At 36.8% G+C, this 23,347-nt stretch overlaps 1 protein-coding gene across 3 annotated transcripts in view; it reads right to left on the reverse strand.

The window, feature by feature from the left end:
* Window positions 1-553: 553 nt before the first annotated feature.
* LOC135201052 (uncharacterized) overlaps window positions 554-23,347 on the reverse strand; it is a 72,865-nt gene continuing 50,071 nt past the window's right edge. For 2 of the 3 annotated variants that reach the window (XM_064229903.1, XM_064229901.1), the window contains 4 exons: window positions 8,338-8,590; window positions 7,955-8,181; window positions 6,366-6,674; window positions 554-3,792 (listed from right to left, as the gene is read on the reverse strand). In XM_064229903.1, coding sequence (XP_064085973.1) covers window positions 1,696-3,792; window positions 6,366-6,674; window positions 7,955-8,181; window positions 8,338-8,590 — 2,886 coding nt within the window. In that variant the 3' untranslated portion in view covers window positions 554-1,695. The remainder of the gene's footprint in view (window positions 3,793-6,365; window positions 6,675-7,954; window positions 8,182-8,337; window positions 8,591-23,347) is intronic. The other variant, XM_064229902.1, reaches the window with a different exon arrangement.

A 23,347-nucleotide genomic window follows, 5' to 3' on the forward strand; every position in this document is an offset into this window, starting at 1 on the left:
AGGACTTGAAATTTCTGTGGCAGATTAGAAACATTTTTGGAAGCCTCTGTCATTAGCTCGAATTTCAGTAACATTCTGCTCTATAACTTTGATCTGGGTTAAGCACTCAAACATATCAGTTTGTGCTGATTGCAATTGTTGAGGGAGGGGTTTAGTTTCAGTAAAAACTGCTTCTAATGTGCAAGGAGATATAACAAACTCAAAATCTAACATCTTGAGCAAATTTCTAGCATTATTTTAATTTCAACATGGCTATTTCCTCTCTCTCTCTCTCTCTCTCTCTCTCTCTCTCTCTCTCTCTCCCTCTTTCGTGCACACACACACACACACACACACACACACACACACACACACACACACATATATATATATATATATATATATATATATATATATATATATATATCTATATATATATATATATATATATATAGATATATATATATATATATATAATAGATATATATATATATATATATATATATATATATATATATATATATATATATATATATATATATATACATATACATATATATATATGCTTAAAAATCACAGCAGATGCACGTGATTTTATTCAATAAGCGAATACCACAGGAAAATGATAGAAATCCAAGCGCTTGGATTTCTGGCTATCATTTTTCTGTGGTATTTCACCTCGACTTAGAGCGAAAGTCCGCTCGAGAATGGATATCTATAACCTGTTTCATTTTATGACTTGCTAAACTTTAGCGAATAAAAGTGACTGAAAAGTAAATGAAGAGCGGTGTTTATATGGAAACGCGACTGAAAAAACTAAGACAATATTAAAATTCCATAGAGCTGCTTGAATCACTACTCCAGTAACTTAAATTCCCGTTCGGACTATGTACGTAGGTATCTGACTGAACCTCCCTTTTGTAACTGGAGGAAATGACAAGTAGTGTTGGCATCAGCTCACCTCTTTGCCAGAATCAAACGAATGAGAGTAGAACGTCTATTCCTATGCTATAGAGGTTTTCCATAGGAAGTCAGAGATTTGTGTTCACGAAAATCACAAATAAGAAACATTGAGATTTCACAGCTAGTAGGTACTTTTAGGTCCTCAAATACCACTGGGTTGTGAGTCACGAGCATCTTTCAAATTTAGCTGCTCAGTTGATGTCCATCCCTTTGTTCCACACGGAAATGCTTGTTTTAAAAAATGATTACACGTACGTAAGAAACAAAACTCTGGTTACAAAATCCAGTCTTTTTCAGTCACATTCAAAACACCATTCCCACAAACTGGAAAGCATCACTGGTTTCTGTATAGAATGTTTGTTGAATTCAAAGTCTCAAACAATAGAAACTTCACTAAATCAAAATTGCTCTTTAATTTCTTTAAATTAAGTCAAGGTTGTGGACATGCCAGCCAGTTTAGTGCATTAGATCTTCATTGATCGTGTGCTGGAGGCGCGTCACCATCTAAAAATCTTGGATTGCTGACCAATGAATTACCCAGATTTACTTAAAAGTGTCAATTGAAAGTCATACTCTTCTGTACAGACAATGTTTTTCTGATTTTTCCATTTTGTTCTCTTTCTTTCTTTCCTGAGCAGTGGTGTAACAAATTGTGACGAATAGTAGTTGACAGATTTTTCGAAAAAAGTACAGACTGCTCTCAGAAGCCTGTCACACCAGCAGAGCCTTGATTGTCTTATCTTTTCCTTCAAATCATGTATGATCCCTTTCGTTTTTCAAGTATTCCAAATATCTTATTACACCACAAACTGAGTCATAGTTTTCATAATATACTCGAAGGAAAATTGAAGATTCAATAGTTTCATGTACAGTCCACGTCCCCAAGGAATCTTTTTCAGCTGCATGTTGGTATAAGGAGAGAAGTTTTTGGAACACCGTATCATCCGTCCAAGGAGAACTGTTTTTGGTACACTCCTTCAGGAAGAGAGAATTGACAGCTTCTGGCTGAAGAAATTCAACCCCCACAGATAATGTGTGCCATGGTCTGATAAAATGCTTTGCTCTGAAAGGAGGAGCCCATGGCCATGGATTCAGGAGCTTTGAAATAAGGTGACATGCTGTTCTGACCTTTCTTTGGCTTTCATTTAGGTTTTGAAATATATACTTTTCAAAAAGGTGTGGATGAAAGATCCACTCTCCATCAGAGTCATCAGAGTTAAGAAGGCAAATCTGTGCCTTACCATTATTGCTTTTGATATATTCCTCGTAACCTTCCTTGATTCTGTTTTCCTTTGGAAAGGAAATCGCTATGACGGGCAGCACGTGCACAGCAATTTTTATGAAATATTCATCCTTTTTCAAGAGCAGACAGAAAGACACTTCAGAAAGACGAGTGGTGAGAAATGGGGAGCATAAAGAGATTTCATCTGGTGAACTCTTATAGCTTAGAAGAGCAGTTTCCATAGCCTTAGAAAATTCCCAAATAAAATTGGTTCCTTTGAAAAGTTCTGGTTTTGAATTATGACGAAGTACGAATGTGGAAAGGTTGTTGTTTGCTTTTTCTTCATAAGTTACAGTTGCAGTGTGATCCAAGCAATGAAATGCCTCCAGTTCTAAAGTGAAATGTACATCTGAGACATTAAATATTTCAGTTTCCTCTTGCAATGTAAATATTTCAGTTTCCTCTTGCAATGGCCCCATGAGTGACAGATTTCCACCAAAGTCAGAATTTTTTAGGCCATTGCAGATCTTGCCAACTTCTTCTCTGATTGTTTTCAAGATGCAAATCATGTCCTCACTGGATAAGGTATTTTTTTCCACACAGTCAAACAAAGCTTGTGGATTGGTTATGTTCAGTGCTTCTCCTTTCCTTTTCAGTATCTCATAGGCCTTTTCAGAATTCGTTTTTGCATTCATGACAGTAAGTGCATCTTCATGTGACATTACGGGGAGTGTGAGACTCTTGCAAACTGTAGAATAATTAGCCATAAGTTCTGATGGAGTGAGCCCTACTTGACATTTACATTCAACATTTACATTAATTTTGTTCTTCTTCGTGTGTTCTTCAATATATAAAAGGGCCTCTTTGTGACCCCCAAGGGCGGCAAGATGAGCCGCTGTATACCCACCTACTGTTACCAGATCAAGCTTCGCCTTGCGGAAAAGTAGGAACTCAATCATATTGATTTGTCCATTCATGGCTGCAACATGGAGGAGAGTGCTCTTGGAGAAGTCAATTTCCTTGTTTATATCAAAAGATTTGCACTTCGTCATAAGGACGTACAGTATGACATCTAGTCCTTTTTGGACTATAGTGTACAATAACGTGTCTGGTGGCTGCACGATTTCTGTGGATTTTTTGTGTTCCCAAATATCAAGAATTTGTTTGCACTCTTCATTGTTAATTTTTAATCTCCCATAAAGGACAGTATTTCTGAGGATTCTGAACTGTCCATTCAGAATACATTTTCTAAGATCTTTATTAAGCGATTCGAGAGCTGATGAAGTAAATGTCATTGGGGACATTCTCAGATCTCTACATAAAGAAAGTTGTGTGTGCACTTGCTTATTTTCCACTGCTTTACAAAAAGCATTACTTTCTTTATTTGGTGAATGCAGATGTACATCTTCCTGCGATAACACCTGGCAAAATAGGTAACAACCTTTTTCCACTGCCTGCAATAACAATTCTTGAGCCTCTTTGTTTGTTTCTTCTTCCCCTGTATTAGAATTGAATTCCCACTTAGCTTTCCAACCAGCAGTAATGACACTGTTCATAAAAGCTTTCATTGTATCTGCATGTTCAAGGATTATTCTCGATCCTTCATCGCGAAGTCTGTCACAGTATACCTATGAATATACAAGAGAACTTTCATTAGAAAAAAAATACAGTTATAAAGGTATTGTATCCCACTTCATTAGTTTGCAAAGAATATGGTTCTTTTGAGAATCTTAAATGATGTGAAAAAAAACTACTTAACTTAAGAATTTAGCTCAGAGCTTTCACAAGCAGTTAGAAATGTATCCAGGACGATAAACTTTACATGGCTTCATTTTCCTTTGTAGTAAAATGAATTTCGTCCTAACATCACCCCAAATTTGGAAGCGGAAGTCTACTGGCGTCCGAAATCAAAATTCCATTTACATGACATGCAAGTTTCGGCAGATGAATAAGAATTTCAAATAAATCAGAAGTGAAGAATGAAAGGTGGGTAGCACCACAGGGAGAGTAATCATTATTTTGGACTGAGTTAAACATTGGGAAACTAATGAAAAAAGTAGGAGGAAGTAATGAATACTATACCCAGAGCCAAGTTTCTCCTGCAGCTGATTGTCCAGCACACAAACGATACATGTCTTTACTATCGCCAGTGCAAAAAAGGAGGCTCTTTTGGTCGCAACGAAGACTGGAACAGGATGAACAAAAACAGACACACATGTAGTTCCATATTGTACCTTCTTCACCTGTTAAGAGCCAGTTTTCTTGTTACCATTGAGCCTCCTCTACCAGCTATCGACTGTTAATATAGTCTGTTTAAGATTTAAAGTAGTCTTAAATGAACCCTAGGTTTTTCTATTTTTGGTAATCGGTAATGTCACTCTTGAACTTTGTTCTTTTTTCACTCCATGAATTTTTTCTTTTTAGCATTTCACACAGCTTTGCTCTCTGGACATCAGTTTTAACATGCTTATAAGATTAATGGTGACATAGTAAAGATTTAAAAAATTATAAATTGTTAAAAATCTGAGATTCTCTGAAGTAACAAGGAGATTGTAACAAATAGGCTAGGGGTGGGAGGCTATGCTTCAAATTATGATTGAAGATTTTAACTCGACATGCATCATCGATTGGAAGACAAGGTCTGAAACCAAATGATATTTGGCAGATTGGAGGTTACATCATTTTTCGACTTCGCTTTGACATGGGGCCTTTTTTACATATATACTGAATAGTAGTATATCCAATGAACGGGTGTTCTAAATAAGTACCCAGTAGCGTAGTATATTATAAAATCCTTCAAATAACTTTTTTTACTCAGTCAGTCTTCAGGTTCTCTCTCTCTCTCCTCTCTCTCTCTCTATCTCTCTCTCTCTCTCTCACTCTCTCCTCTCTCTCTCGCTCTCAACCTCATCATCTCTCTCTCTGACTTTACACAGTACATTTAACACCCAAGTCAAAGCATTTAGCTTAATCCCTAAAATTCTGAAAATGTTCACAGCGTTGCCAGCGCAGTATTTTGGGACTTGAGGTAATACTTCAATCCTGAGAAACCACAAAAGAAAGGACCTCAGGATTTTAGCAAACTGTTTGGTGAGAAAAGTCGGAGGCACAGGTACTACAATAACGAAGTCAAATATGGAGAGATATTCTTAGGATTAGCCAGAATCATGAGAGGTTAGGAAAATACAAGAAACACTGTATACTATGTATAGTCAAGATGATAAGTTTCCTCGCAAGTCACTGTAAGTAGAGTGGTGTATAGTGAAGTCAAATAATAAAAACTAAACTATGTGAGGATGAGACAGCATCAGAAACTCCAGTCAGGAAGTAAAACAGTTGAGGAGGAAAAAAAATTGCCTAAGTTTAGTAAAAAAGAAATAAATAATAATAAAATTTACTGGAAGACTTTCAAACTCAAGATTATTATTAATGGGAAATTCTATATTCAATCACCTAACTGCTGCTATGCTCACATTACATTAGGCATAGATGTTTCTTGTCGAGAGGATCAGGAAAAAATTATGGACAGCTGAACTTCAAAGAAGAGGATAATGCAAAAAAGAATAGAAGCTGTTAAGTTCTTAGAAGGAAGATCGAATTATAGACACTAAATACTGGCGATTTGACTGTTAGGATAGGCTGAAAGCTGTCGATTTAACCAATACTCCTACTGAGTATCGACCATCTCATCAATGGCAATCAGCTTGCATCTCATAATACTAAATTGAAGGCTACAGATTAGTGAAATTGTCACTATATAATAGATTTGGGATGGGAAATTTGATGATGAAAAATTGTCAACTACTCTTGTCTGTCAGGTGTATTGTAGTAAACACAGGTGTAAAGGATGTGGTACAAATATGCTCGACTATTCAGCAAATGCAAACAGAGGTAGGAAGATTATAAATATTAAAATGTCAATCTTAAACCTCAACAACCAGTGTGCAAAGATCCTAAATTTCCATATAAATAGTGTTCTGTTTGGTAGCAAGTGCTAGTAAGCCTATTTTTACCTTAAGTTTTAGAATAACTACTTGTAGATTACAGTTACGAAGAATGAAAGATCTCCAGGATTTAATGTTCATTGTAAAATCTCTAGTTTAAACCATTATCTTGTTCTCCCAGTACTTAAATTTTTCACTAAAATTAAATAAGGATAAGAAATACGTTCGAATGAGAAGAGAGAAAAGGATAAAATCACCTTTCTTACGAGAGCTGGGATAATGGCTAGAGATCCGGCGGTGGTATGGGCTGCTTCGAGAGGTGTCACATTGCCGATATTTTGGTTAGCAAGTGGAGCCCCTGCGCCTATCAGTAGGATGACTGTGTTCCTTCGATTATATCGAATGGCTTCCACCAGAGGATCAGCACGTGCATAGACAGGCAGAAGAGGCACACCTCTATTTAAAAGTGATATAATTTCTAATGTCTCTCCTTTTCTTGCAGCATCTACCAACTCTTCAAAATGGTGTGTTGTTTCAAGGTCCGTTTCTCCCAGTTCCTCACATTTCTGTTGGTTTAATAGAAGTCTCGTTAGTTATCTTGTTAGTTCTTTCAGTTCTAAATCTTAGGCTCAAAATTTCAAAGTTCTTCTGTTTTCTAATTCCATTACAAAGACTTCTGATAACAAAATGGGTCATTTTGCATATTTCAATTTCAATTTGGTTGATCCTGTGAATACCATGAACTTTTTTGTACATGATTAGTGCTCAAATAAAATGTTTATTGATGTAAACCATTGCCCCGCAAGAGTCTATCCGTTCAGCATTACTAGAACCCAGATTGTGAAAAAGTTTTGTAGTTAATGTGATTATATTGTCAAACTACTTAATTACTATAATAATTTGGAAGTTCGCATAATGGCAATGTATAATTTGAACGCTATGAAAAGTCCAAATCAGAAAGGTATTTCTTATAGTTAAAAGAAGTAAGATGGGAGTAAAAGTACAATTACCTACCAGGAAGGACCTTAGAGTTTATCAAAATGGGGAAAAAAATGATCCTTGCAAATATAAGAGTAATCCAAGTCTTGTAGAAATGCTCTCTTGCAGTGCTTTCTTGGAGCCTCATTTCCAAAATGTTCTTGAAATTCAGTTCCTACCTTTAATAATTTTTGTTTTCCTAAGAGGTCAATGAGGAAGTTAGCTAGTGAGGGGAGTGTGTTGAAATGGGAGACTTCTTTTCTGTGACAGTTGTGACAAAACACTTCCTATGTTGTTTGGTAAATTGAAGTTGCTGGCATGTTCGGTGTGGAGACGTATCTGGCAACTTTACTTTTAAACTCCCTGTCGAATATAAACAAAATATCCTCAAAGTGTGATGGGAGAAGGCCTGTTGATTCTAATGGAACATGTTGGCAGGTAACTCAGGCAGTGTGAGAATTTCCTTGGGAGGTTTACCATCTATACTGGGTAATGAGGTCTGGATACTAATTTGGGAAAATGCCCTGGGCTGCCAGACCATCCTTTCAATACTTGCAGACACAAATGGAAATGAAATTTTAAGTAACCTACATACGAGATGTTCGAAAAACTGAAGATCCTTTTGTAAACCATTTGGGAAAGAGGATCCACAATTAAACCATCATTAATCCTGGTTCTCCCTGCTGAGAGTGCCAAAACAACAGATTTGCATTGTATTTTGGGCCTACCAAAGTACAACTGAAATCATAAGGTACCTAGGGTTAGGAATTGTTACCTTTGCTAGGTTGTCTGATATAATGACTTGTTGGACATCTGATTTGGTCTTTTAGTGAAATGGAAAGACTTTATAAATTTTGTAACAGCAAACCTTCTCGAGTAAAACCGCAAGTTCATGATGCCCATTGTCTGTAGCAATCTCGTTGGCCAAAACACCTAGATGATTTGCAATTCTTGGATCAGAACAGTGATTGAGAAATAATTTGGCCATGTCTAGCCAAATATTTTCCAGTGTCATCGGTGGGCCATTCCACCGGAATTGTGCATTTTCGTTACTGTTCTTAGGTCTTGATGCTAAGCAATGGAGAGCCGTATTTCCTGCAGTAGAGTTCTATGGTTACAAAACAGTTTTAAGCAGAATAAAATATTTCATTACAGGAAATAGAATAAAAGTAGCCAAAAATGGAATCCTTAATAAAAGATGTTCAGTATAATATTTCTATTCTCAAGCTAGTAGGGTCAAGTCACACTAACCTTGAAAATCAACTGCATTTATGTAATGCTCGGGGTTAGAAAGCAGGAGGCTGATCTCCTCTTTTCTCCAGGCAGGAAGGCCGTTCTCCGAAGAGGCTGATGCAACATAATGGATGAATGAGCGCCCATTTTTGTCAGAGATGGTCACTGGGAAGGAATATTTTTTCAGCAGCGTCTCCACTCCGTTATAGGGTGATGAGTACCTTCCACTTCTGGCTGCCTCAAACATTCCCCTTTCTTCATTTCGCAGTTCCTGAAAGTGAGGCATCAGTCCTACTGAAGCTCTGTTTTATGGAGGCCTCAGCAGAATTATGTAAACTGAGAATTCTTATATATATATATATATATATATATATATATATATATATATATATATATATATATATTTATATATGAATAACTTGGTCACGAAATATATAAAACGTGATGCTATGTATAAAGTTAATGCCACAGAGGAAAAATAAAAAGACGAGAAATGCCGATATCTTCGGTCTACATGACCCTTTACTTGAGGCACAACTGATCAGAACAGAGCAAAAACACAATACAAGTAGGCTTAGTATACAAACTGACATTACAGGATTAACATAAGGTCCAATTCACTTTAAAAAAATTAAAAAATGCCCGTGGGCTAGATTAGAGATTTTGAAGGCAGACATTCACACGTGTCACAGATAATTTAGTTAGAAGGCAATACATTTTTGAAAACAAGGAGGCATAATACATATATATATATATATATATATATATATATATATATATATATATATATATATATGTGTGTGTGTGTGTGTGTGTGTGTGTGTGTTTGTGTGAGTGTGTGTATGTGTGTGTATATATATATATATATATATATATATATATATATATATATATATATATATATATATATATATATACTATATATAGGTGTTTCGAAATTAGAGCCCCACCTGCCCCTCTACAGCATAAACTGAAATTGATATAGACAAAAACAAAAGTAATTCAGAACAGGTATTTATTTAAGTTTATCTGAGTATTTAATATTTTGTGTGGCTTCCATCTGCCTGTACCACAGCCTGCATTCTTGAGGGGTATGATTTCAGCAAATCGCAAAAAAGCTGAGACTCAAACTCCATTTCCCTGAGCACTTCGGTCACCTCTCTTCACAGGTCATCGAGGATTGGTATACCATCATAGTTTACTGTGCGTGATTCAACACGATCCTTTAAGATACTACCAATGTTTTCACACACATTAAGGTCAGGGGAGCTACCTGGAAATTCACTTGACGAAAAGAAATCTGTACCACTGTTTTGAAGCAGTTATGTGTCGAAGAGCCTTGAAACATGGTGCCTTATCATGCAAAAATGTGACTTCTTTACAGATAACACATTTTCAGGATCTTTGAGTAAGGAAATACTCCTCCAGTAAGCAAAGTTTCTCTGAAGTCCTTTTTCTTTGATGATCCACATTAACCGTTTGGCTGTGAAACAGAAAAATTCCCTAATATTCAAGAAATTTCACAACTTGGCGATAGCACACGTCATTTTTATGATTTGGCGTCCTGACTGTGTAAATGAAGAGTTCATCTGATGCGGCAACATGGAGAAAGTCAGCTTCATCCCAATCTTTAATAAAATGAACCACAAAACCATGCACAGTCTTCTCTCTATTGCTGAGTGATGTTGGGCTTGCTGATAACATGAAATGGCTTGATACCAGATTTTTTCAACTCACGACATACAGCACTATAACTTCTCTTCTTACCCCTTTTTGTTTCTAGTTCAAGTGCCAATTTATGTAAAGACTTTCTTGGTCTACCCACTGCCTCAGCTATGATGTCTTTTGACTCCTGAGAAAGGACTTCAGGCCTTCCAAGATTCTCACTCTTTTCGCGATGACAATCATATGGATTTTTGTTCCAGTTTCTTTTAACAGAGGATTCATCTCTTTTAATGTTTAGCTATCCAGGAACGTGAAATGAAGGATGCACTAGCATCCCTGGCCTCTCTGAAGGTTATAACCAGGATTTGGTCAATCCATTTGATTTCCTCTAAGTCGTTAGCCATGGTTGTATCTAACTCTTGTCACTCAGCCTGAAGGTACAAGAAATGTAAAAGGAAAACTTAAGATAATGTACTTGGAGATAGCTATAAAGAAACCAATGAGACAAGAAATGTAAAATGAAAACTTAAGATAATGTATTTGGAGATAGGCTATAACAGAAAACAATGATGACCAGTGTTTGTAAAGTAGGTATGTCTGGATAACAGAACAGATTCGGTGGAGTAGGTGAGAAGAATAATTATCATTTTGTATGCAGATAAACGTAACAGAGAAAACTGTGAGTATGGTAATGAAAAACTGTACTTGATGTATCAGAGAAAATATAGCTTGGGATTTTCATTGAGAAAGTAAGACAGATGATGGAATACTGTTAAAAGAACAGCGTAGGTTTCAACATTGAACCTAGAAAAAGTTTATGATAGAAGTAGTTGCTAGACAGGGAATGGACGATGCATGGTTTAGATTGCTGAGATCAGTTCAACATTTTTGTGATGAAAGCAAACTATGATTAATAATATGTTGATGAGTGAGTGATATTTTAGCTGTAAAATTGGGTTGGGAACAATCATGTGCTATACTTCCATGTGGGAAGTTAGTGAAAGGAAATTTCAAATATGTGGTAAGTTGTGGCATAAGAAATGCTTTGCTAATTTAGTGTGGAATGGCAGATTTGCAGATGATGTAGTAATGACTAGGGACAGTGAAGAGAATCTGCACAAACTAGTGAAAAATTAGTGTTCACATGATGAAGATGAGGGTAAATGTTTGAAAGAGTAACAAGAGTAACATTATAATGGTAATTGGAGAGCAGGAAGGTGGACAAGAGATTTTGATTGAAGAATGTAAGCAGTTGATAAATATAAGTATTTGGGAGTTAATATAATGTATAAAATCAGGTTATGAAAGGGCGTGAGTCAAGAGTAGGTGAAGCAAGGAAGATACCAAGATAATGGCACATATTAGGTTGAGAGAGAGAGGGAGTAAGTCAAGAGTAGCTGAAGCGAGGAAGGTAGGAAGATAATATAATGCATTATATTAGGCTGAGAAAGGAAGTGAGCCAAGAGTAAGAGAAACATGGAAAGTAGCAAGATAATATATTGGATTATATTAGGTTGAGAGAGGGACGAAGTGAAGAATAGGTGAAGCAAGGAAGGTAACTTAATATAATGAATTATATTTAGTTGAGGATGATTGTGAGTCAAGAGTGGCATGCGATCCCAAAAAGTGGTTTGTCACTGGGTACTGAAGGTTTGCTACAATTACGCTGCCCATGGCCAATTTGCTTAGATGCGAAAATGGGTGCCATATGTGATTGCACTCCGACTTTTATTATGTTCAACAAAGAAAGGAAAGCTGGAGCACTGAAAATAAGTCTTAACAGGTAGTTATTACCGCAAATCTTTTTATGTATAGCCTTATGCAACAAATTTCACAACAGTGACAATTTTAAGTGAAATTATAGTGATATTATCATAACTATCATTAAACCCAAGTGTTCCTAAGTGATAGTTTTTTCCCCTAATCTATTTTACATTTGAAAAGGTGCTGTTGGGCGAACCAAGAAGTTTGACGACAGTGTGGAATCTGTCATAGTTACTTTTGATGGCGATGAAGAGGATGAGCTATATTCCTTGACACCGATGACGATTGAAATGAAATGTACACTCGGCATGGAAAGTATGTACACTTGGCAAGGAAAGTCAGGATACAGTTTTCATTACCTTTCGTTCATCAAATTTCCCATTTGTTTTAAATGAAAAGACATAATCTCGCTAAATCTACTCTAGAATATGAAAATACATTGCAAATTATATCATATAAGTTAAAACTGCAAAACAAAATCGTTCAGATACTTAAAAACACGATATACGTTCGAAGTAATTGGAATTTCTCAGATGTATTCGTTCATAGAGATCTGGTAGATAGAATGTGAATTTCTGATTGTAGTACTATGTATCATGACGACAATATTTACTCGTTTTCCTTCATGAACGGGAATATTGTTGCATTATCGTAAGTGGTGAATGTAATTACTTTAGTTTCTACAAATTTATGTTTGTATTCCAAAGCGTTTAAAGTTCGCTGATGTCAATGGCAGTCAATGTTGCGACAGCTAAGGTAGGTTGAGCAAATCTAGTTGCATCTACAAGAGCATTTTCTATGATGTGAGGAGGAGCCCTAGAACTTTCAGCGGGAAAGCGCAATATCACTGGATACTGGCTTACTTAACGGATTTCACACTTTGATTACTTTGATGTTGACATGCTAGTTGCTGTTTACAAAGCTGCTGTCTTTAACAAAAAATCTTTATCAAGGTTAAAGTAGCTTGTCAGCTCAAAGATTTTCTGAGAAATGCTCCATTACAAAGCAGTTCATAGTTAGCTTACACGACTGCAGTACCTTGCCGCAAGGCTGAAAGATCTCCCAGCACAGCATTTTTTGCACGATATAAAACTTTTATTGTCTGTGCAATACATATTGAGTTAATTGTGGTAATAAATATTTTTACTTAATGCAGCTTTTTTCGTGAATGATTTGTGGATGAAAACGGATTTTCAAAAGTAGAGACTATATCAAGAGAGCAAGAATGACCGCAGCCTGTGTTTGAAATTTTCCACTTGTTTTTACAATCTATGAATCTTACGGCAACTGTTGCATGAAATCAAGATTAGGGTATGAATTTATTAGAGAATTAACTTGAATATTATAATCCTTCAAATTTTATCTAGCACAGTGCGTCATGAACTTGGCAGCCATATCACCCTGTTTCCCAGGTATCTGGGCACTGACTCGCCGCTCTTTCTTCTGCCTTTCCCCATCACAAGTCTGTCACCAAAACTATAATTCTCTCTCTCTCTCTCTCTCTCTCTCTCTCTCTCTCTCTCTCTCTCTCTCTCTCTCCCACTTCTAAAAGATACTTTTAAAAAATATATAAATATATTATCACTCAATCTCCCAAAGCAAATATTATGAAATTAAGTAGTTGTAAATATGCCTATGCTTTCACGTAAGCAGATTTTGCTCTCTCTCTCTCTCTCCTCTCTCTCTCTCTCTCTCTCCTCTCTCGCTCTCTTCTCTTCTTCTCTCCCCTATTTTAAAACACATTTGAAAAAATATTATCATTCAATCTCTCAAAGTAAATATAATGAATTAAGTATCTCTATAGATAGGCCTATGCTTGCTCTCTCTCTCTCTCTCTCTCTCTCTCTCTCTCTCTCTCTCTCTCTCTCTCCACTTTTGAAACATTTGAAAAAAATATTATCACCCAATCTCTTAAAGTAAATACAATGAATTAAGTATCTATTGATAGGCCTGTGCTCTCTTGACATAATATTTCAGTCTTTACTGTATTGTTCCTCACGATTTCCACAAGTACTGTCCAAATTTTAAAACATTTCCACTCATTTTTTAAGATCTGTCTTCAATTACGCATGAATTTTACATCAGTTTAGTGTCAAACATTACTCATAAGTAAGGTTTCACAGTAGGTTTTAAAATAGGAGGATCGATATTCTACCCTGAACTGATGTTACCAAACCAACATTAACGAATAATATAGAGCCTGTTTCTACACTCAAGTATAAATGATTATAGGACTTCTACAAAATCTTTATGGTATAAAGTTAGTGGAAATCTAGAAAGCAACAAAGGCTATGGCTATGATTCTGAAGCTCTGCCCCCTTTCTAGAGTTGCCAGGTGTGGCATTATTGAGCAATATATATCATAAGATTTTAAACAATTGTATCCTGACTTTCCTTGCCGAGTGTACATAGACTATGTCTGCATTCATTCTTATGTATGTGTATGTAAAGAAACAGATTGTTGATCTCCTGGCCCCCAGCAGGTGGATCCGCTCTCCCTCGATGAACAGGGCTTCTAGAAAGTCCAAAAGAAGCAGAAAAAAGCTCTTATGAGCGTTATCAACTTCTCAAACCCCTCAACATCTGCAGCACCTATTATGACCAGCAGCATCAACTTTCCAGCATTTCCGATATTCAGAGCAGTGGCTTTGCAAGACCAAATGTTCTACCTGTTGTGTTAACACTCAAGAAAAAATACCCAGAAGCGAATCTGCAAGTCAGAGCGAACCTGAGAGGGAAATTTATAATTTCCCCGAAAGATCAACAGTCTGCAGAGGTTCTTGAAGAAGGATCCCTCGTGCCTCCGGTTGGACCCAGCTAAAATGATGTCAAAGGGGATGATTTGCAAAGTCTCGAAGTACATTACCATGGAACGGATTTTGGAAGTGCCTGGCATAGTGACTGCTACACATTGTACAGTAAAGAATAATAAGGACAAAACAGAAAAGGAAACCTTGAAGGTTGAAGCCACCTTCAAGAGTGACATACCAGCCTTTATAGACCTTGGGGCCCTCGGAAAATACCTTTATTCCTGAACCTCTGGGGTGTTTTGAGTGCCAGAGGTTTGGACATAACAATAGGGAGTGTATGGCCCGCCATGTCTGCGGGATTTGCAGCCAATGTCACGAGATTGACATATCCGGACGTAGGGTGCTAGTGGACACAGGGATGATGCAGTTGGTTTTCCCGCTGTCGGAGGAGGACTGCAGCTGCACACCCAACATTGTGGCCTCACTAGTGGCCACAAACAGGAGTTCCATCTGCTGCTATAGGATTTGGACCCTCAAAATATCCATCCTGGACCCAACCTACAACTGGCCCTTCATCATTGCAAAAGTCAAGGTTCTTCTCCTGGGTGCTGACTTCCTGGCATAGCATGGACTTCTAGTAGATGTTTGCTGCAAACATCTATTCGACACGGGGACCTGCCATTCCCGACCACTCGCTGCCAGACCTAGCATACCCCCTATGCTCCCTCGTGCTGTACAAGTAGGGCGTCCTCCTGTGAGAGTTCCCTGACGTCTTCAAACCAGAGCTTCGTCAGGTGGCCGGAACCCTGGCCAAACACGGGATCTACCATCACATCTCTACTACGGTGCCACCTATGCACGCCAAGTTCCACCATCTGCTGCCCAAGAGACTCCAGGATGCCAAATGCGTGTTCGCCAATATGGAGCGGATGGGAATCTGCAGGAAGGCGTTGACGCAGTGAGATCGGTAGGGGGTCCCCCATTCAGGTTTTGGCGTCGACGAGGACTTGGACGCATTGGAGGATGGTACCGGCCTTCGCCAGTCAGGTGCATGCTCAACTCCACCCAGACCATGTGACCAGTCTCAGTGGCGGTGAACATTTCTCCTGCGGTGCGAGAGTTTCATAACCCTCCTTGGGAAAGCGTTTCTCCAGGGCAAGAACACTCTCCTAGACTCGTGCAGTGGCCATCACCGCAGGTTGATGGCTGCCTGCAACTCGCTTCTCCTGCTAGTTCTGCTAGCAAGACAAGTGAGAGCGTCCAATCTTCCTCACCTATTCCCTCTACTTCCTATGGCTACACCGGGAGGGGCAAGGTGAATAGGAGGGATCCTGCAGAGTGTTCTCCATAGTATTCAGTGTCTGTGAACTATGTTCCTGGAAGGGTCTTAGGGTCCCATTAGATGTACGTCCACATCGATCAGTCTTAAATGCTCGCATTTAGACCTGGTTTGTATGCCTGTTCCTCCTCGATTTCTACAGGAGTCTAGGAGGGGCCCCTCACCGATGATCATTTGGCGAAATTCGGGGGTCTCGCCGAACACTTAGATTCTTAGGAATTTCTAGCACTCCGATTGTTTAGTCTTCTATGATCTGCAAAAACTCGGGTGCGACGAGAATTACAATACCCAGGAATCTTGCTGAATGCTCGAATTCCTTGGAATTTCTGGCATTTTCAGAGTGTTATGGTTTTCTATAATTTGCAAATAAATCAGAAGTCTCGCTAAGCCATTAAATTCCTTGGAATTTCTGGCGTTCTCAGAGATATTTGGTTTTCTGAGATTTCCCAACACTCAGGCAACAAGTATTCCCAATAATTATTACAATAATTGGGAGTCTCGCCGAGTGCCTGGATCCTTTGGTTTTGCTGGCGCTCACTGAGTGCTTGGTTTCATCATATTGCTGAGCACCAGAGTGAGACAAGGTTTGCCCAATTATTTATTGTCTTACAAGAGTTGGGTTTTGTCGCCGAGCGTGGGAATTCTTACGAATTCTAGTACTTGCCGAGCGCTCACTGTCATGAGTGATTGGAAAGCAAGACAAGCCTTTACCTGTACTTATGAGCTTCTCTTCAGTCTGGTTCGGAGTTATGCAGAGCTAGGTATTGCATGCAACACCTAGGTAAATGGTCAAGTACTGTCATTGTGTCTTGGACCTTAGGGTCTAAACACATCGGACAGCAGACACAGAATCCTTCTTTATTCTCTTTGTTGACGATTACCACTCATAATTATGTAGTGGTGATCTACTCAATTTACTCAACTTGGCTCTGATGAGGCCAAGTGCTCGGCTCTACCAAACGAACTCTCTGCTCTTGATCAGTGCGGTCCCTTGCCATGACATAGCATCATCCCTTCCAGTGTTGCGGTGAATTTTTACGGGGGTTATTGTCTTCGTCGTCTGACACCTCCTCACCTCCCTCCTCAAAGGCTTTTACAGCCTATGAAGAGAAAAGTATTTTCTCTGCCTGGTGAGACTTCAAAAGGTCTGCATCCTTTCCCTGGGGAAGGAGCAATTGGCTGTCTCCTTGGCTCACCTACTTCCTCCGGAGTGGGAACCGGGACGCTATCCCAAAAATATAGTGTCATGGGAGCCCAAGAAGTTCAAACCTAGTTTTGTTCTCCTGTCTCTGGTTCCAAGGAAGCTGCTCATGGAACCAGGGCTGTGTCGGGTACTTGTGTATGGGTCCCTCCAAGGGTACAACCTCCAAGGGGGTCGTGCATCCACAGTCAATGATAGGTAGTCTTGTCTCCATCCATCTTGACAGTGGTGCAGGGTGACAGAAGGGACTGGGTCGCATTGGTGTCTAGGACCCACCTGTGAAAGCCAGTAATGGCTATTCTTCAGGTGCCAAGACCAATGTCGCTGTTCTTAGGGACAAGGCATCTGAAGGAGATAGGAGGACATCCTCTGTGTAGTCCTCTTCATGAGGTCCGATCACAGAGAAGATAGATGTGTAGTAAGACGTGGCAAGTTCTCACCAGCTTTCACTGCATTTAACTCTGCTCAACTTTCACTCATGTTCATGCAAACGAAACATTTCTAGGAAATGAATGCTTCATTTGACAATGAGAACACCACAAGTTTGGAGAAGAGCTGGCAAGAACAGTCAATCTTTCTCTCTTTTTTCCCCTCTGCTTCCTGGTTACACTGGAATGAACAAGGAAATAAGTGGAATTCTATTGAGTCTACTCCTCAGAGTTCAAATTGGAGAGACTGTTTTTTGTTCAATCTTAGGATCTTACCAAACATCTGTTCAGGATGGATAGCACTGCAAAGTTTGAATGCCTGTCCAGTGCTACTGTTTTGGGAACAACCAGTTCAGCTTGAACTAGTCGTCTTTGGTCTCCTGTTATCACAGTAGAAGTCTCTCTACAGAAGGGAAAACTTTACCTTCGCTCTTTTTGTTAAAGAATGAAGGAGGTCTGCTTCCAGTCCTTATTCTTGTCTCCCAAATGAAGAAGTATATTATATATATATATATATATATATATATATATATATATATATATATATATATATAGATATATATATATATATATATATATATATATATATATATATATATATATATATATATATATATATATATAGCATGAGGTCTAGTAGTCGGAATCAAAATGGTGGCCTTATTTTAGTAGTGCGTGATCATCTATGTGTTTGTGTTTCTTTCTGTTTCTTCTGTTTATGTTTATGTTGATGGAAGCCATACATTCAAACATGGTCAAGTTATGTATAAATGCTTGGACAGATCCACCATAACATAATTGAAGTGCCCTCATTTCGTTAGATAATATCTTTGATGGAAACTTGGGCATAATTGAAAATAATATTATAAGCGAAGAAATTTGTAAATGTGAGGTTAATTGTAATTTTCAAAATATATCTAGTCAACTGAATTCTTCCAAAGTCAAAGTCATTATTTAGAACCAAATCACCTTGCTGGCTCTTTAGCAGAAGACTCCAGGTTTCTTCTGCCAAGAAAGTCTCGAAGAATTTTAGAATTGGCTTAAGGACCCAACAACCTGATAAAACAAGATTCAATGATATTCCTTTTAACTGTGTCATTACATGGGACTAAGGCTCTTGCTTGCACTCCAGTTATAGGATGGTCTAAATCTCTCATATGTACAAATAATGCATTCGATATTTGCCCAGTTCTCACAGAATATTGATGTTGCTTGAGGACGCTGTGAAAGAGAGTTTGCGGTCTGTCCGTAATAGACTTTATCACACTTTTTGCAAGGTATTTCATATATGCAGCCTGGAAGATCTTTAGGAGAATTTTTGATTACTAAACTCTTGACATTAATATTACTGAAAACAACATTTATGTTAAAAAGCTTTAAAATTCTAGGAATATCTAAAAACCTTTCATCATAAGGTAATTTTAGAATGTTATGCTTACTAAATTCAAGTTTGTCATTAGTTGAATAAAATGTTTTTCTAGCTCTTTTCCATGCCACATCTACAAAAGTCCTTGGATATTTAAGTTTCAATGCAATATCATAAATAGTGTTTTAATTTCAGCGTCAATAAACTGCGGGCTACAGACACGTAAAGCCCTTAGGAACATCCCAGAAAAACAGAGAATTTAACATTTTGATGGTGATTGGAGTAGTAATGAACAAAAGAGGCAATGTTAACCCTTAAACGCCGACTGGACGTATTTTACGTCGACATTTTTTGTCTCTCGGGTGCCGATGGACGTATTTTACGTCGACATACAAAAGTTTTTTTTTAAATTCGGGGAAAAATACTTTTAGGCCTACCAGCCAAAAACTCTTGAATCACGCGCCTTGGGGGATGCTGGGATTTCACGGATCAAGGTGTTGTTTTGTTTACAATCGTTACGCAGGCGCGCAAGCGCGAATTTCTTTCTTGCCGCACTAAAAAGTATCTGTGACACATCTCGGAAATTATTTCGTCACATTGACATAATTTTTTTACCATTTTAAATTAGCCGTTACATGGACTATTATATATGAAAATGTGCGCATTGTTATGTAGAATACAACAAAAAAATACTCATGATTGTAGCTTTTATCAGTTTTGAGATATTTTTCATATAAAATAACGATAAGTGCCAAAATTTCAACCTTTGGTCAACTTTGACTCTACCGAAATGGTCGAAAAAACGCAATTGTAAGCTAAAACTCTTATATTTTAGTAATATTCAATCATTTACGTTAATTTGGAAACTAATTGGAAGTCTCTAGCACAATATTTCGATTTATGGTGAATTTATGAAAAAACTTTTTCCTTACGTCCGCGCGGTAACTCTTCCGAAAATAATCATACATGCGATTGTGGTAATGTTTGCACCATTTTAAATTAGCCGTTACATAAAGTTTTATATATGAAAATGTGCGCAATTTCATGCACAATACAACTAAAAACAACCCATGGTTGTAGCTTTTATCAATTTTGAAATATTTTCATATAAAAAATGATAAGTGACAAATTTTCAACCTTCGGTCAATTTTGACTCTACCGAAATGGTCGAAAAAACGCAATTGTAAGCTAAATCAAAAACGCTTATATTCTAGTAATATTCAAGCATTTACCTTCATTTTGCAACAAATTGGAAGTCTCTTGCACAATATTTCGATTTATGGTGAATTTATGAAAAAAATAACATTTTCTTTATGTCCGCGCGGTAACTCTTCCGAAAAAATCATACGTGCGATTGTGGTAATGTTTGCACCATTTTAAATTAGCCGTTACATAACGTTTTATATATGAAAATGTGCGCAATTTCATTTATAATACAACAACAAATAGTTGAAGGTTGTAGCTTTTCTCATTTTCGAAATATTTGCATATAAATCACGATAAATAGAAAAAAAACCACGTTCGGTCAAATTTGACTCTACCGAAATGGTCGACGCAATTGTAAGATAAAACTCTTACAGTCTAGGAATATTCAGTCATTTATCTTCATCGTGAAACAAATTCGAAGTCTCTAGCACAATATTTAGATTTATGGTGAATTTTTAAAAAAAACTTTCCTTCCCTCCGCGCGCGGATTCTCCGCCACAAATCTCCGAAATGCGTAAGTCCCATTCTCGGAATATTTGCTCCGTTTCATATTAGGCATTTCATAGAGTTTTATATATGAAAATGTGCGCAATTTCATGTAGAATAAAACGAAAAATATTTGAAAGTTGTAGCTTTTCTTATTTCCGAAATAATTGCATATAAAAAAATATATATAAAAAAATTCGACATTCGGTCAACTTTAACTCGTCAGATATGGTCGAAAACTGCATTTGTAAGCTAATATTCTTACAGTATAGTAATATTCAATCATTTGTCTTCATTTTGAAAGAAATTGGAAGTCTCTAGGACAATATTTAGATTTATGGTGAATTTTTGAAACAAATATGTGTCTACGTCTGCGCGTTACGATTCATGCATTATTTTGTGATAATATTTTCTCTGTGTTGCTTTTATTGTTTTACAATTTGTTATATACCAAAATGATTGCAATTTAGTGTACATTACAACGAAAAAAAAAGGAACTTGTTACCTTCAACCGTTTTGCGCACAGCGCGATTTGAATACAATTATATATGAAATTTCGTTTTTGCGCTATCATATATCGCATTATTTATATATGATAATGATAATTTTTTTCATTTCTGATGGTTGCATACTAAACTTCAGGCAATGAAAAAAAGGAGCCAAAAATGAACTCTTAATCTTCAAAACTAAGCGCGCTGTGATTTTTTGAAAAAAATATTTTTTCCGCTCCCGCACTCACTCTGAAACGTCTCCGGCACACGGGAGACATTTTTTTTTTACGGAACGCATCATCTACTTCCATCATCTAATGCAGTGGTAATAATGAATAAAAGTGACTATATAAGTAAAATAATGACATTGCTAAATGACACTGATACTTATACGAAACTGAGGTCTGACCCTACACAGACAGTTAACTCCCATTTTAATAAACAAATTAAATCCATTTTGAAGGGCTTGGACCATTTAATTAAACAGTTTACACCGCAATGCGCCTCCCTACCTTACATGTATGGTTTAGTCAAGACACATAAAATCAATAACCCTATCAGACCAATCATTAGTTCAGTGGGCTCAGTTACGTATAATTTATCTAAATGGCTTGTAAAAATTCTTACTCCTTTGGTAGGAAATATTTCTAACACGAATGTTAAAAACAATGTTGATTTTATAAACAAATTGAATAGTTTAAATTTGAATTATGATTTTAATATGGTTAGTTTTGATGTTGTCTCTTTATTTACAAAAGTGCCTGTAGATGACTTACTTGAATATTTGGAAGAGGAATTAGAGCGTCATGACATTCCCTTAAGTGTAGCAAATCTCATTATTCTCATAAGGTTATGTATCAAAGATAGTAAATTTTGTTTCAATGGGGAATTTTTTGTACAAAAGTTTGGCATGGCTATGGGTAATCCCTTATCTCCTGTCCTTAGCAATATTTACATGGAATTTTTTGAGACAAAACTCTTACCAAGAATTTTGCCCCAAAAAGTTATTTGGTTTAGATACGTGGATGATATCTTCTGTACTTGGCCAGTTCACGAAAACCTCCAGGAATTCCTTAATAATCCCAATAATTTAGTCCCTTCTATAAAATTTACTGTAGAAGAAGAAAGAAATTGTAATTTGAATTTTCTTGATGTAACTGTCCATAGAAATGATAGAAATTTCACCTTTTCAGTCTTTCGAAAATCAACTAATATTGCCTCTTTTGTTCATTACTACTCCAATCACCATCAAAATGTTAAATTCTCTGTTTTTTCTGGGATGTTCCTAAGGGCTTTACGTGTCTGTAGCCCGCAGTTTATTGACGCTGAAATTAAAACTATTTATGATATTGCATTGAAACTTAAATACCCAAGGACTTTTGTAGATGTGGCATGGAAAAGAGCTAGAAAAACATTTTATTCAACTAATGACAAACTTGAATTTAGTAAGCATAACATTCTAAAATTACCTTATGATGAAAGGTTTTTAGATATTCCTAGAATTTTAAAGCTTTTTAACATAAATGTTGTTTTCAGTAATATTAATGTCAAGAGTTTAGTAATCAAAAATTCTCCTAAAGATCTTCCAGGCTGCATATATGAAATACCTTGCAAAAGTGTGATAAAGTCTATTACGGACAGACCGGCAAATCTCTTTCACAGCGTCTCAAGCAACATCAATATTCTGTGAGAACTGGGCAAATATCGAATGCATTATTTGTACATATGAGAGATTTAGACCATCCTATTAACTGGAGTCAAGCAAGAGCCTTAGTCCCATGTAATGACACAGTTAAAAGGAATATCATTGAATCTTGTTTTATCAAGTCAAATAATAGAAATGTTCTAAATTTAAGTCTTTGGTTTATTTCAAACTTGATGCTTTCATAATTAAAAAAGTTGTAGATAAATATAAGCAACAAAATTAATATATTTAGTTTTTACATGTTTTGGACTGTAAAGATACTTTGTAATTTCGGTTAGGGTCAGAATCTGTTTAAGTTTGTGACCGTGTGATATCCGATAATCCTGGATTATCCCTTTTAATTTTTACCCTTTTGATAATTAACTATCTGGTATTCCTGATCTTGTTTGTACCTGAGGCCTTCCTCTCCAATTGTACTTTAGTAGCTCCTTGACGATGTCTGAATAAAGACGAAAGCACTTGGATTTCTGACTATCATTTTCCCGTGGTATTCGCTTATATATATATATATATATATATATATATATATATATATATATATATATATATATATATATAATATATATATATATATATATATATATATATATATATATATATATATATATATATATATATCACGCACTA

Source organism: Macrobrachium nipponense, chromosome 27 (genome assembly GCF_015104395.2).
Source record: "Macrobrachium nipponense isolate FS-2020 chromosome 27, ASM1510439v2, whole genome shotgun sequence".
In the NCBI taxonomy this organism is placed as follows: Eukaryota; Metazoa; Arthropoda; class Malacostraca; order Decapoda; family Palaemonidae; genus Macrobrachium; species Macrobrachium nipponense.